Source organism: Bombus flavifrons, chromosome 2 (assembly GCF_040668555.2).
Source record: "Bombus flavifrons isolate JBK064 chromosome 2, iyBomFlav1_principal, whole genome shotgun sequence".
NCBI classification, from domain to species: Eukaryota; Metazoa; Arthropoda; class Insecta; order Hymenoptera; family Apidae; genus Bombus; species Bombus flavifrons.
In genome coordinates, this window is record NC_138443.1 from 1,797,258 (window position 1) to 1,811,705 (window position 14,448).

Here is a 14,448-nt window from a genome sequence, read left to right on the forward strand (position 1 = left end):
TCAGTCGACATTTACGAACCGCAATTAGTGTTACGATGATCGTCGTTGAACCAGAATCTATGTACGACGTGTCCTTTAAGATGGTGGAAAAAGTGCGTGATAAAATAGTTCGCAGTGGTAAAGTGATGAAACAGGGCTTTTGTATGTATAAAAGGAGAAGGCAGTAATATAAGATGTGTATTATTTTATTTCATTTTTATTTTTATTTCTTATTATGTAATAATTGAAGTATACAAATTAATGACGAATTATTAATCAAGAGCAGCACTTATTACATTTTATAGATCTAACAGACTGTACATTTTAATTACTTATTAATAGACGTAGTAATAATGTATTTTACTATTTACTGCATATGCTACTGTACAATATGTGTATATTACTATACACTATACTATTTTAGTACCATGGTTTGCAATAATAATAATAATAATTTATAAGATACTTCTTAATCTACAATATTCTAGAGGAGTACTGAAGAAGTATTTATTCGATGAGTGAACGTATTCATAAAATTTTCATAATGCAATTTATTTCTGGGGTTCATTCGCAATGTATAACTTTCGTATTTTCCTTTTTTGCTCAACTGACATTAGTAACCGCAGAGATCGATTTAACAATGGGATAATTTTTCTTCTCTGATGAATGAATACGTGTTTTTAATTAACTGTTCGCGAGACGAATAAAAAATTCATTTCGCAATAATTTGCGAATCGTTGGTCGTTCATTTCTGCGAACGTGTACGATTTCCAGGAATCAATAACTAAAGTTTGTTGAAATCAACATAACTGGATCTGACCAGACCCCAAGATTCTCATATTTCATACGTTCCCTCCAAATTTATATCGTTTATTAGCCATTCCAAAAGAAAGAAGAAGAATTATGCCTTTTATCGTAACGATTTTTTATACTTTGTAAAAGATGCTAGTTACTGAGTTTTATGAGATAATCTACCTTTGCACGTACGGTACGAAGCACAGAAAATGCGATAAAATGTCTTACTTAAAACTTTTTCAATGAAGATTTACCACTTTTCAGAGCAGGTGTACCACAATTACTTTAATTTGGGAAATTGGTTGAAATGAGATCAACAAAAGGGACAAAAAATTATTCATATTAATGAAATCCAAGCAATATGAACAGGAAATTATCTTTCATTAAAAAATTTATATGAAAATCTAAAAAATTTGATACAAAACTAATTAATTTTCATAAAAATTCACTAAAAATTATAAAGAGAGAAAAATCGTCTTTCATATAAACATTTAGTATAAGTAAAACAAATAAGACAGATTAAATACAGAGATTTGTTATTTTAATGACGTTTTACTAGTTCACAACATGTTTACCGTAGCTAAAGAGAAAATGGTACGTAATTTTGCATCTTATAAAGTAACCTTTCGTTCTTCTCATAAACTCATACTAAGCAATACTCTCCCCCCGACCCAAAGTCTACGATGAGCTCGAAATATTAACTTAATTACCCTTTCACTAGCGCGAAGCTTCAGACTTACATCGATTTGCACGAGAACATGACCTTTTCATCTTAAAAAAAAAAAAAAATAGGAAAAAAGACTGGATGTTCTACTTAGATCCTTGAAAAATTGCATCAGAGAATCGTTCAACAAGAAATCTTTATTATTATTTTCTTTATTTTTTAAGAAGAACGATAATCTTTCACGCGCTATAAAAACGATGCATTTAGTCTGTGTGAAATAAAAAATCGAAGTCTCCTCGTTGACATCTATGAATGACAATGAATTGAAATTCGTCAGACGACTTTTATGTTAAACAGTTAATTCGGTGTTTCCAAGCCTAGAACATATTGACTTAATGATCGCCTGTATAAATCAGTAGCACGGTATCTTGAATTCAGAGTGAGGTCACTAGAAATTATTTTCCACAGACTAGAAGTGGTCTGGTTTATTTTTATATCTTCTCCCCTTTTTCTATTTTTTGTTTGCTATTTTTTTGAAATAAAAAAAAAGATATATAACATGGTTGATGCAATATCGAAATAACATTATATCACAGAACCCAGACGTGGTTTAACGATCAGTTAGGGAGTCCTGTCATCGAATTCTTGCACATGGTATCGTGTCGATCTCTACCTTACAATACCGTCTGAGAGAATTTTATTATGCGGTTAACGTTTCATTTACGCGATTTGCATCCTGTTTGAGATGTAAATTTACCGAACGTAGCTGATTCTGTGTGTTTTGTGCTTGAATGAATTCGTTAGATTGAACTTTTTATTTTGGATATTTTGCATATATGAAATACCAAGTTTAAAAATTAAATTGCTTGTGAAGATTATGGTAGCATAAAAATAGTTACCTTTTTTTAGATATCGTAATTATCTGTAAATTGCGTGTAAGGTGTTTCACACAACTCATCGATTCCTGTTACATTATTTATCATAATGAAAACAAGGAAACCAAGGATGTGACGTTAATGTTATCTAATAGATATTAAACTTAATTATTCAGGTATTCGTTGTTCTTTCCTTGTTTGTAAAGAGCAAATTGTATTGATTTTGAATTGCGTTTATGCAATAAAAGTATACGTAGTAACAAATCTTTTTTATTCGAAATAAACCATCGTCGTCTGCTTAAAGTTTTCCATTCGCGTATAAATATGATAAAAATAAAATATCTTGAGAATTTAAGTTAGATCAAATAAAATCCCTTACAAAGCTTAGTTAAGGAACTGCGTTTTCTTCCACAAACTTAAATTTAATGAAATAAAAAAATGTTTACGCGGATACCTAATAGAAATGAAAGGACACGAAAAATAAACATCGAAGTTTTTAATCGTAGATTTAATAGGTCATCTTTGATCTTTATAAAGTGTGGAACGTACGTTCACAGATAATTAGCGTTTCACATATCATCCTCGTAGTTCTATTCACTATACTTCGTATTATACATCGCGAAGCATAGTTGAATGAAGAAACCAAGTTGAAAAGTCGTCTTCTCACGATCGACTAAATAATCAATTACTCTTAGCTGATAGTAATAGAAATCTAATTAATTTTTAAGCAATTGGTTATTCATCGACTGCAATTACGTTGTCTTGAATGATGTTTCCATATGCATATTTTCTTCGAGAACTATACTTAGAAAATACCATTACGATTGCTCGTATAGAAAGAAATAACGACGTTACTTATTACTGAGATTATGTTAATATTAATCTTTGACTATTTTGACATATGTAAAAGCAACAATAAGAAATGTGAATACATAGTATCATTAGGAAAATCACGCGGTAATGTTTATTAACGTCAACCATGTGAATCACTTTTGATCCTAAACAGTCAGAGTTTACTTTTGATCGGAGTTGAGTAGTGATATTTCTCAACGAGACTTCGTAAGATACTGCATAAGAATTTTAAATAATCTACTGTGAGTTTACTTGTTTATTAATTATTTACTTACTTCGTTGAATTATATTTCCATAAATACATTTCATTCTGTTATCTCGATCCAATTAGATTTAATTGCGTTTCTTCCGTTATCGTCTAATTGAGTCGAAAGAAGGATTTTTCGAACTGTATATAAAAGAAACATATGAATAAGATCTAAAAAGTCATAAAAATGACAGTCGCGAAGGACAACAAGCAAGAGAATAATTATTCTCGTGAAAAACGCATTCGATTCAAACTTGATCTCCTGACCCAACATTTTATAAAGAGCAAGAGTAAATGTAGACATAAAAGTAGGCAAGATAATAAAAATAAACTGTAACGATAAGTGCATATAAGAAATGGAAATAAAAACGAAAACCAGTCGTAAAACGCCAAAAATAGGAAACCGTTTAATTGTCCTTGTGAAAAAAGAATGCATCCAGCTTGAGAGCAATCTGGTGATTCAACACTTTTGCACCATAGTGTAAATTTGAGTCGCACGGTCCCGTGAATGCTACGTAAAAGACAGCTTTTGTCTCCGTGAAGGTCGAACCTGCCTCCTTGCGAATGTACAGAAACGCTACTTCCTATTAGAACAATGGTCGCTTTACTTTTGTCACTTCCCATGGATTTCACCTCTTTGCCACCGAAATTTTCACTCCCATATAAAAACACCTTTGGCCATAGGACCGCCGATGACCCGCTTCGCAAATCTGGAGCGGTAAAAGTGATCAAGGACGAAAACGACGGAAAACGGGGTCATCGTGCGTTGATCCATCGAAATTGATGTCATTCATGGCCAATGTGGAGAATATGCATAACTCGTTCGTCGGCTGAAAACGATCACGCGACTTCAAAGTGTTTCCATCTCGATGACTTGAAAATTAAATGGAGTTTTGCTCGTAATCGCGAGCAAATAATAGCAACGCTTTCACTCGTACGCGGTATCTTGCGAACTTTTTGGCTGGGAATGAGTATTATGGCTGATTTTATCGGAATTCTCAGTACTTTTAATTGTTCACGTAGAAAAGTAATTATTCGCCATATTTGTCGCTTCACAGGTTTGTATTCCAGTTTTCTGCTTTTGGGATACACGTATAGCGTCTTTTTGTTATGGCGTTAACTTCTATGTTGTGCGGATTTCTGTATACTTCTTCGATCTTTTGTAATTATTGTATTTCTACGCTCTGATACTGATTTCTCTGTTCTTGCAGACTTCAAAAATTGTATCTTTCGCGTTTATACGTCATATGTGTTTTCTTCTATTAATTATAATATCCTATACAGTCATACAGATTTGATATTTTCACATTCCCTAGCACTTAAACAGGTTTTGTATTTTAATAGTATTTAGTAAATAGGTTGTTTAATATCCTCCCTTTTGTACTGTTCTATTCCTGCTTTAGTTTCTTTATTCTCGTATTCTTAAGAAATTCCTTTTACTTTTATAATGTACAGGGTGGTTGGTAACTGCTGGTACAAGCGGAAAGGGGGTGATTCTACGCGAAAAAGGAAGTCGAAAATATAGAATAAAAATTTTTTTTTTATTTTTTTTTAATTTTTCCATCGAGACAACGATCTACAGTGAGATCCGTTATAACGAGACGTGATAGAGTACACGCGTACCAAGCGAAAATTCAAAGTCGATTTTCTCGAAAACAAAGCCTCAAACGAAAAATTGTTATTCTATATTTTCCACTTCTTTTTTCGCGTAGAATCACCCCCTTCCCGCTTGTACCACCAGTTACCAACCACCCTGTATATTATCTTTGTGTTTCTGTTCTATTCTCGCAGCTATTGTGCTTTCTACGTTATTTCCGTTTAACGTATTGCTATTTCTACTAATATTCCATTCTAAACATACAGATTGTAGGTTTTTAAATTTTCCAATATCTAAAACAGGTTGCCCAATGCTATCGTTTGAAGTTGGATAATAGATAGCAGAGTATAACAGCACGGAGCTTATCTAGTATTTAGAAAAGAAATACCAATTGCCATTTTTCCCTATTCACGACTCTGTAAAATATCGATCTATGTATAGCAAGTATATAATGCACGATCATATCTTTAGAAAAGATCGTAGATCGTGATCTCGAGTCATTGTGACTAACACGACACTGCTCCCTGTCTGTTACGTAATATTCTTAAGAGTAAGACGACTTAAGAACAAATAGAAAGTTGACTATCGGTAAAGGCTTTATCATACTTTATTATCATTCTCAGTTGTAAAACCGATAAGTGATGGCAAAGAGGATTGTTTAATATTACGGTAATCATTTTAAGTACTTAGCCTATCGAACGAATTATTTGCCGTATCGAATAGTTTGTACAGTACCATTAAAAAAGTTTCGACCATATTTACCGCCCTACAGTATGTTCCATTGAATGCAAATGGAATTTCCGGTTATTATACATATATGGTAACCAGACTGCTCGAAACATGGTAATTCTTTTTTACCGTTCAACCATTAAAGTTTTCGCTGCACGTGATATACGAGTTTATTAAATTCACAGTGGAATTTCAATATACGAATATACGTACATTTTCAGCCATGGTAGAAAGTTTGGTTTTCTTAATTTCAATTACTTTACGATGTTAAACGCGTTTCAACTCCCTGTAAAATATAAACGGGTTTTAATTACGACAGAAGTCAGCAACTCTTTTTTCCTCGAGAAAGTTCCCGAGTTAAGAGCAGCGTTATCACCGACAAATTAGTTGCTTAAACACGTTACTTTATTGCTACGGATACAATGACTGTCGGTTTAAAACGCTAATGTGAAACCGATTGAAAATCCTGGTCCATGGTATATTTGTTTCGCAGAGACTATATTATTTATTTAATTCGAAAGAAACGTGGATTTGTTGAAGAGTTTCTCTATATTAATAAAAATATTTGTATAGATACATATATATACGGTATATACTATAGGATATAAAAACATATAAAAAAATATTAAAAGAGGAAAACATTACTTACATTTTTGTGAATTATTTGTTTTGTACTTTTTATTATTGTATTTTAATATTATTATATTGTATTATATTTATTATATTATATGCTTCGTATTTTTTGCATAAAGAATTATAATACTTACATTTGAATTAAAGGGCAACATATGTACGCATTAAGTACGTATAATATGTATTTAAGCAAATAGATCACTATTTTAGCGATAGATGATCGATTTTTGATTCAACGTCGATGTCCAAAGGTCATTTTTCCTGTTTCAAAGATTTTTCATTTCGATCTAAAATTAATATTTAGAGAATATGTCGACATAGGAACGTCAATTAGTAGTTATATACTATAGGATATAAAAACATATAAAAAAATATTAAAAGAGGAAAACATTACTTACATTTTTGTGAATTATTTGTTTTGTACTTTTTATTATTGTATTTTAATATTATTATATTGTATTATATTTATTATATTATATGCTTCGTATTTTTTGCATAAAGAATTATAATACTTACATTTGAATTAAAGGGCAACATATGTACGCATTAAGTACGTATAATATGTATTTAAGCAAATAGATCACTATTTTAGCGATAGATGATCGATTTTTGATTCAACGTCGATGTCCAAAGGTCATTTTTCCTGTTTCAAAGATTTTTCATTTCGATCTAAAATTAATATTTAGAGAATATGTCGACATAGGAACGTCAATTAGTAGTTATATACTATAGGATATAAAAACATATAAAAAAATATTAAAAGAGGAAAACATTACTTACATTTTTGTGAATTATTTGTTTTGTACTTTTTATTATTGTATTTTAATATTATTATATTGTATTATATTTATTATATTATATGCTTCGTATTTTTTGCATAAAGAATTATAATACTTACATTTGAATTAAAGGGCAACATATGTACGCATTAAATACGTATAATATGTATTTAAGCAAATAGATCACTATTTTAGCGATAGATGATCGATTTTTGATTCAACGTCGATGTTCAAAGGTCATTTTTCCTGTTTCAAAGATTTTTCATTTCGATCTAAAATTAATATTTAGAGAATATGTCGACATAGGAACGTCAATTAGTAGTTATATACTATAGGATATAAAAACATATAAAAAAATATTAAAAGAGGAAAACATTACTTACATTTTTGTGAATTATTTGTTTTGTACTTTTTATTATTGTATTTTAATATTATTATATTGTATTATATTTATTATATTATATGCTTCGTATTTTTTGCATAAAGAATTATAATACTTACATTTGAATTAAAGGGCAACATATGTACGCATTAAATACGTATAATATGTATTTAAGCAAATAGATCACTATTTTAGCGATAGATGATCGATTTTTGATTCAACGTCGATGTCCAAAGGTCATTTTTCCTGTTTCAAAGATTTTTCATTTCGATCTAAAATTAATATTTAGAGAATATGTCGACATAGCAACGTCAATTAGTAGTTATATACTATAGGATATAAAAACATATAAAAAAATATTAAAAGAGGAAAACATTACTTACATTTTTGTGAATTATTTGTTTTGTACTTTTTATTATTGTATTTTAATATTATTATATTGTATTATATTTATTATATTATATGCTTCGTATTTTTTGCATAAAGAATTATAATACTTACATTTGAATTAAAGGGCAACATATGTACGCATTAAGTACGTATAATATGTATTTAAGCAAATAGATCACTATTTTAGCGATAGATGATCGATTTTTGATTCAACGTCGATGTCCAAAGGTCATTTTTCCTGTTTCAAAGATTTTTCATTTCGATCTAAAATTAATATTTAGAGAATATGTCGACATAGGAACGTCAATTAGTAGTTATATACTATAGGATATAAAAACATATAAAAAAATATTAAAAGAGGAAAACATTACTTACATTTTTGTGAATTATTTGTTTTGTACTTTTTATTATTGTATTTTAATATTATTATATTGTATTATATTTATTATATTATATGCTTCGTATTTTTTGCATAAAGAATTATAATACTTACATTTGAATTAAAGGGCAACATATGTACGCATTAAATACGTATAATATGTATTTAAGCAAATAGATCACTATTTTAGCGATAGATGATCGATTTTTGATTCAACGTCGATGTTCAAAGGTCATTTTTCCTGTTTCAAAGATTTTTCATTTCGATCTAAAATTAATATTTAGAGAATATGTCGACATAGGAACGTCAATTAGTAGTTATATACTATAGGATATAAAAACATATAAAAAAATATTAAAAGAGGATAACATTACTTACATTTTTGTGAATTATTTGTTTTGTACTTTTTATTATTGTATTTTAATATTATTATATTGTATTATATTTATTATATTATATGCTTCGTATTTTTTGCATAAAGAATTATAATACTTACATTTGAATTAAAGGGCAACATATGTACGCATTAAATACGTATAATATGTATTTAAGCAAATAGATCACTATTTTAGCGATAGATGATCGATTTTTGATTCAACGTCGATGTCCAAAGGTCATTTTTCCTGTTTCAAAGATTTTTCATTTCGATCTAAAATTAATATTTAGAGAATATGTCGACATAGCAACGTCAATTAGTAGTTATATACTATAGGATATAAAAACATATAAAAAAATATTAAAAGAGGAAAACATTACTTACATTTTTGTGAATTATTTGTTTTGTACTTTTTATTATTGTATTTTAATATTATTATATTGTATTATATTTATTATATTATATGCTTCGTATTTTTTGCATAAAGAATTATAATACTTACATTTGAATTAAAGGGCAACATATGTACGCATTAAATACGTATAATATGTATTTAAGCAAATAGATCACTATTTTAGCGATAGATGATCGATTTTTGATTCAACGTCGATGTCCAAAGGTCATTTTTCCTGTTTCAAAGATTTTTCATTTCGATCTAAAATTAATATTTAGAGAATATGTCGACATAGGAACGTCAATTAGTCCGCGTGAACAAATACGTATACATAAATAAGGAAATACGATGATTTAAACAAAATCTTTTTAAGCATGTACGAGGAATGCAAGTAAAAGATGCTATTACACAGTACTTTGTTATTGTAATCGTTTCTCCTTGTTTAAAATGCCAAAGCATTTGCAACAGCATCACTTCACTACCAAGATTAATGATATGCGCATTTACGCTCTTGCAAGAATGCAATCTACAGCACAATAAAATTTTCCTCGTGAGGTTTCACTTTCGGTGAAAATAAATCTTCTAGAACTGAATTAATCTTCGCTTCAAAACACAACTTTGCAATTCACTGTAAGCTTGTTTTTTCACGTATTAGCCGTATTGCTTTACAAAAAAATTGTCTGATACCTTGTCTACCTGGAAAAGAAAAATTTATATCACCTATGGAAATCAAAATTTTTAATATACAAGATAGCATCCTTAATAAAATCATTAAATAGAATGTGGGAAGCTGTAAATTTGTATCTTTATTGTATAATATCTCTATACATACGTGCATTTATCTTTATACATATGTATATTGACCTATAGCAAAATTAATGATGCATTCTGCATCTCATTACGAGAAACTTTATATGTACTTTCTCTTTTTATTCTAAATTTTCCATTAACTAACTTCGTTAAATATTCATTAACTATACGTAACGAAAATTGTCCATTTTTCCAATATCAACAATGTAAAAAGTTTTCACAAAATTCAATTTCAATTCAAAATCGACTATGAATCACGTATATCTGGCTAAAATATTAATTTCAGAAGTTAAATAAATGAAAAAAGCAAAATGAATAAGAGGACTATAAAATCAGCTATAAAATCAACGGATCGAAACTATCGGCTTATACCTTATCGTATTTGTTTAGTTTCACCTCTTACCATACATATCACATATGTTATCACGTATCATTGCATCAAAAAATCCTCCTTATAATAAAATCCACTTTCGATAAAACTAACGACTTACCTCGTGATCTAATCTCTATCGTATTAATACTAACTTTCGTTGACCGATCGACATAAAGATCGTTCTTTTGTTAACGCTAATCGTACCATATTTCCCCTTCCACTTCGTAACGACCCCATTGAAGTTTTGCGATTTTTACGATGCAGCGATCGAAAGTTTTCGTTTTGACGCGCGACGTGGGCGTTAATTTGATGCGATTCAACTTTCCTTCCGGGATCGTCGCCTGTCCTATTCACGTTAAAACGCCACCTCCCGCTCGTGTTTGTCGCAGGTTTAGTCGCAGGCATGCGTGAACCCATCATATAGGTTAGTCGTTGTTTCGTCTCGATGTTTCTCCTTTCTTCCTTCCTCCTTTTCTCTCTCTCTTTGTCTTTTCGTCTGCCTTTTTTTCTCCGTGGTTCTTCTTTCGTTTACGAGCGCGTTGCGCAGCGGGTGCGGCGAAAATTATGTAACCGCGCGCGGATTTCTTCATCGCCGCTCGCGACTCGTGGTAATTACATTTCTACCGTGAGAGATATCAGTTTCTGGCCAGCGAGCAAATTGTTGCTGCCTGCCTGGCCCCTCGTTAGCGCAATATTCTAACGGCGATGTTGCATCGGATCGTGAATAGAATACTACTTTGCTCGCGATATCTACGATAAATGTTTGGCGCAGAATCAACCCTTTCGAGACATTTTTCCACTTTGCTACGACCCTAGAATTTTTATAATTTGATCTTGCTCTTATTTATGGAAAGATTTAATTTAATATTTGAATTTAATATTTAATAAGAAAACGGTTTCAAACATTGATATTTTAGAGAAACATCCGCGGACAATTATGAAAGGAATTTATGAACGATTGTATCAAAGTACTTCATTTGGTTAAATCAAAATTGACAAAAATATCTGTATCCTCGTACCAGAAAATGATTTGTTGCAAACACATTTCCTATTATTCGATTACTTTGTTGTGTAAATTCCATGTGTACCATTATGTTGTTCAACTAAAATTGCACCATATAAGTCTCATTATACAAACTAAAAACTGACTTCACCTTTATGTGTATCATTCTTGGCAAATCTGTCGGCAATTTATATAATGGAGTCTATAATTTCAGTGTAAAACCGCTCTCCGTTATTAACTGAAATAAGTGCTCCATGCGAGTTTGAAATATAAACGTGTCATTTATATGAGACGTTTGTATCCCTTGTATGCAAAAATAATTCACAGATAGATTACTCTTGAGATGTCAGTAATCTTATAAATAGTTCTTCCCATTTCTTCCTTTAATTTTTACTCTCTCGCTTACGTGGGAATTATGTATAGAACAGCTATTTTTTAAACAAAGAAATATATTTTATATTCGTTAAATATATTTCGCATACCTTTTAACGTAAGACTTGAAATTTGGAATTGTATATAACTTTTTTTCTCTCATTCTATTATTTTATACATTACCTTTTACTCGACATAATTAGCGTCAGGGTATTCACTATAAAATCATCCATCCATTTAAACAGACTTCTCATTTCGTGTTTCAGCGATGTGACGCAGCCCATCAGGAATATTTTCACGCAAAATGATTCGTGCCCTTGTCCTTCTCTGCATGGCCGTTCTACCTCTTGTACGATGCCACAAGGTAAGATCTCGTCAAATACTATCGGGATCGGCAAGGACGATGTTATTCCGTACAGGCGCTTCCTTAAAACAAAGAACACGTGTAACGTGGTCGTGGTCGGTGGTGTTGACTCGAAATGACAAGATGTTCGCGGAATCAGACGACGTTAATTGTTGATTCTCCGCTGATTACGAAGCAAATTCACACTGCGTAAACACCGACTTCCGTTGGTAACGTTAGTCGCCTCGTCGATCAGAAAAAGTAACTAATCGTGGTCGTACGTTTGTTCATATTTATTTTTACGATGTTATTATCATAGAAATTAAGAGTTCAATTGAACATGAGTCACAATGTGGACGATGAGCATTTTTTTCTGAAATTTTTAAGTATAAAATCACCTACGTGGTTATTACCAGCGATAACGTCAACGTCCTTCCGTGACTGTGGCCACGTTCAGTGACCCGCTATGTCACTAAGGGCCCAAGCCCATTGTCATAAAGCCAGATTGGAACATTAAAACTATTTCTTATTTTTATTACTTACGTGTAGCTATAGTAAAAGTCTGAATCAGCGTATTGGGACTTTTCCCAACATTCCAGACGGGAAATCCCGATGTTCTTTCATTTCCGACATATATTTAGGGTAATTTAAAGAATTGTACAGATCTCGCAAATTGATGGGTTTGGTTAAGAAATTAGATATGCGTGTGTGAGTCTGATATGGTCAATTCTGAAACTGTGTACTACAATTTGCTGTTTACGATCGATTTTCCTGGTAATTAGGTCCTTGATAAAGAATTCTTTTTGATTTCGAGTGCATACGAGGCTGTACAGTTTTTCGAAAAGACCGTGGATTTTTTTTAAAAGACTTAAGGGGGCGGTACGGTTAATTCGTACAAAAAAAGGCATGTTTTTGTGAATTTTTTGTGACGACACAGTTAAAATCTCTTTTTTAAAACCAATAGTACATTAAAGTATGACATTCGAAGAATATCGTGTAAAATTTTCACGGAGAAGTATTAAAAATACGGTATATGGCAGCAATTATTCGGACGCGTCTCGGAAAAAAGTATAATTGCGGTGCCACTGATATCTGAAATCAAAAAATCAAAGTTCATTTCTTTAGGTAACAGTTTTACCCAGGTAACGCTGCGAGGGTTTTTCGAAATTTCAATTTTTCACTCTTTTGGAACACTTTGAAGGGAAAACGCGATTTTGTGCGGAAATATCGGCTAATTTGTTACTGTAAAATAAGAATAATTAACAAATTTGAAAAAACTCTGCAGCGTTACCTCGTAAATTAGGTACAGAAATAGTGTTCAAAATTTCAAAAGGATCGGTTTAGTAGTTTCGAAGTTCTGTGGTTCACCGATTTTGAAAACGTGAGTTGTGGGGAAAACGCTTTAAAGTTTTGAACACTAAAACATCTGGTATAAAACGTTCATAAGCGATTTTATCATAAGCCGATTTTATCGGCTTACTTCACACTGAATCATCAATGCCAGGTCCATAAAGGATGTTGCTATCATCCATGATGTCTAAAGCATCTTTTTGCTCCTGTCTACGACGAATCCTACCTTCTTTAGTTTGTCTTTCGGCTTCCTGCTCTGTTTTGCTTATACGTATGGAGTCAGTTGATCGTGCCCAGTCACGAGCACTTGGTCCACTACTGATTCCCATGTCTTGCATGAAGGTTGGTAAAGCAAAAGAATCTTCATTGAAGACACTGGCTGCCACATAAGCTGAAATTTCAACAATGACAGAGGTTCCACTCAAGTGCTTTGGTGAGGTTTTCCAAATAAGTTGGTTCAAACTCTCATTTACGTACATGTGTTTGAACGAATCCAATGCATTAGCAGCTGCAGCTTTTTGCCATTCGCACCACGAGTCCACGCCGCTCGGGCATTTTTTATGCTGTGGATTCTCGTCCATCGAACTGTAGTGAAAGAACGTTGTCCAGATAGCACTCTTCATATTTTCCATGGAATCAGAGTAACGTCTAATAGCCAAACCGTAGTATACCGTCAGTTTATCAATCATTTTAGCCGTAAGCTTCCCTTCACCAGACAGACTCTTTCTTTTGATCTTCTTTCCAGCCTTAGTTTCAGTATCGACAACGGTATTTTTGACTATTTCACGTAGTGTCCATTCTTTTTTGAACATGTCCTACACATTCTTTTTTTACTATTGAAAAATCATCACCATAAGGTTTAAGAATTCACTAACCTGGAGTAAGCTTTAGAGTTACCGTCGGGTAGGTATTAAAATCCGACATGTATAAAAATACTCGTAACTTCGTCCATTTTGCTCCAATCGACTTGAAATCTAGACACAATATTCTTAAGATATTATGTATTCAATTAAAAAAATAAAAAAAAAGCAAAAAAAGAATTTTCATACTACCTAGACCTAGACCAAGACATTCTACCTAGACCAGGCCATACACCGCGGACCAGACGGTCACCAGATATCCGCTC

General features: G+C 31.7%; 1 protein-coding gene across 4 annotated transcripts in view; it reads left to right on the forward strand.

Moving 5' to 3' along the window:
* Positions 1–14,448, forward strand: part of sona (sol narae metalloprotease) — a 93,209-nt gene that overhangs the window by 45,955 nt on the left and 32,806 nt on the right. For all 4 annotated transcript variants that reach the window (XM_069127548.1, XM_069127564.1, XM_069127538.1 and 1 more), the window contains exon 3: positions 11,896–11,993. In XM_069127548.1, the coding sequence (XP_068983649.1) occupies positions 11,934–11,993 (60 nt within the window). In that variant the 5' untranslated portion in view covers positions 11,896–11,933. The remainder of the gene's footprint in view (positions 1–11,895; positions 11,994–14,448) is intronic.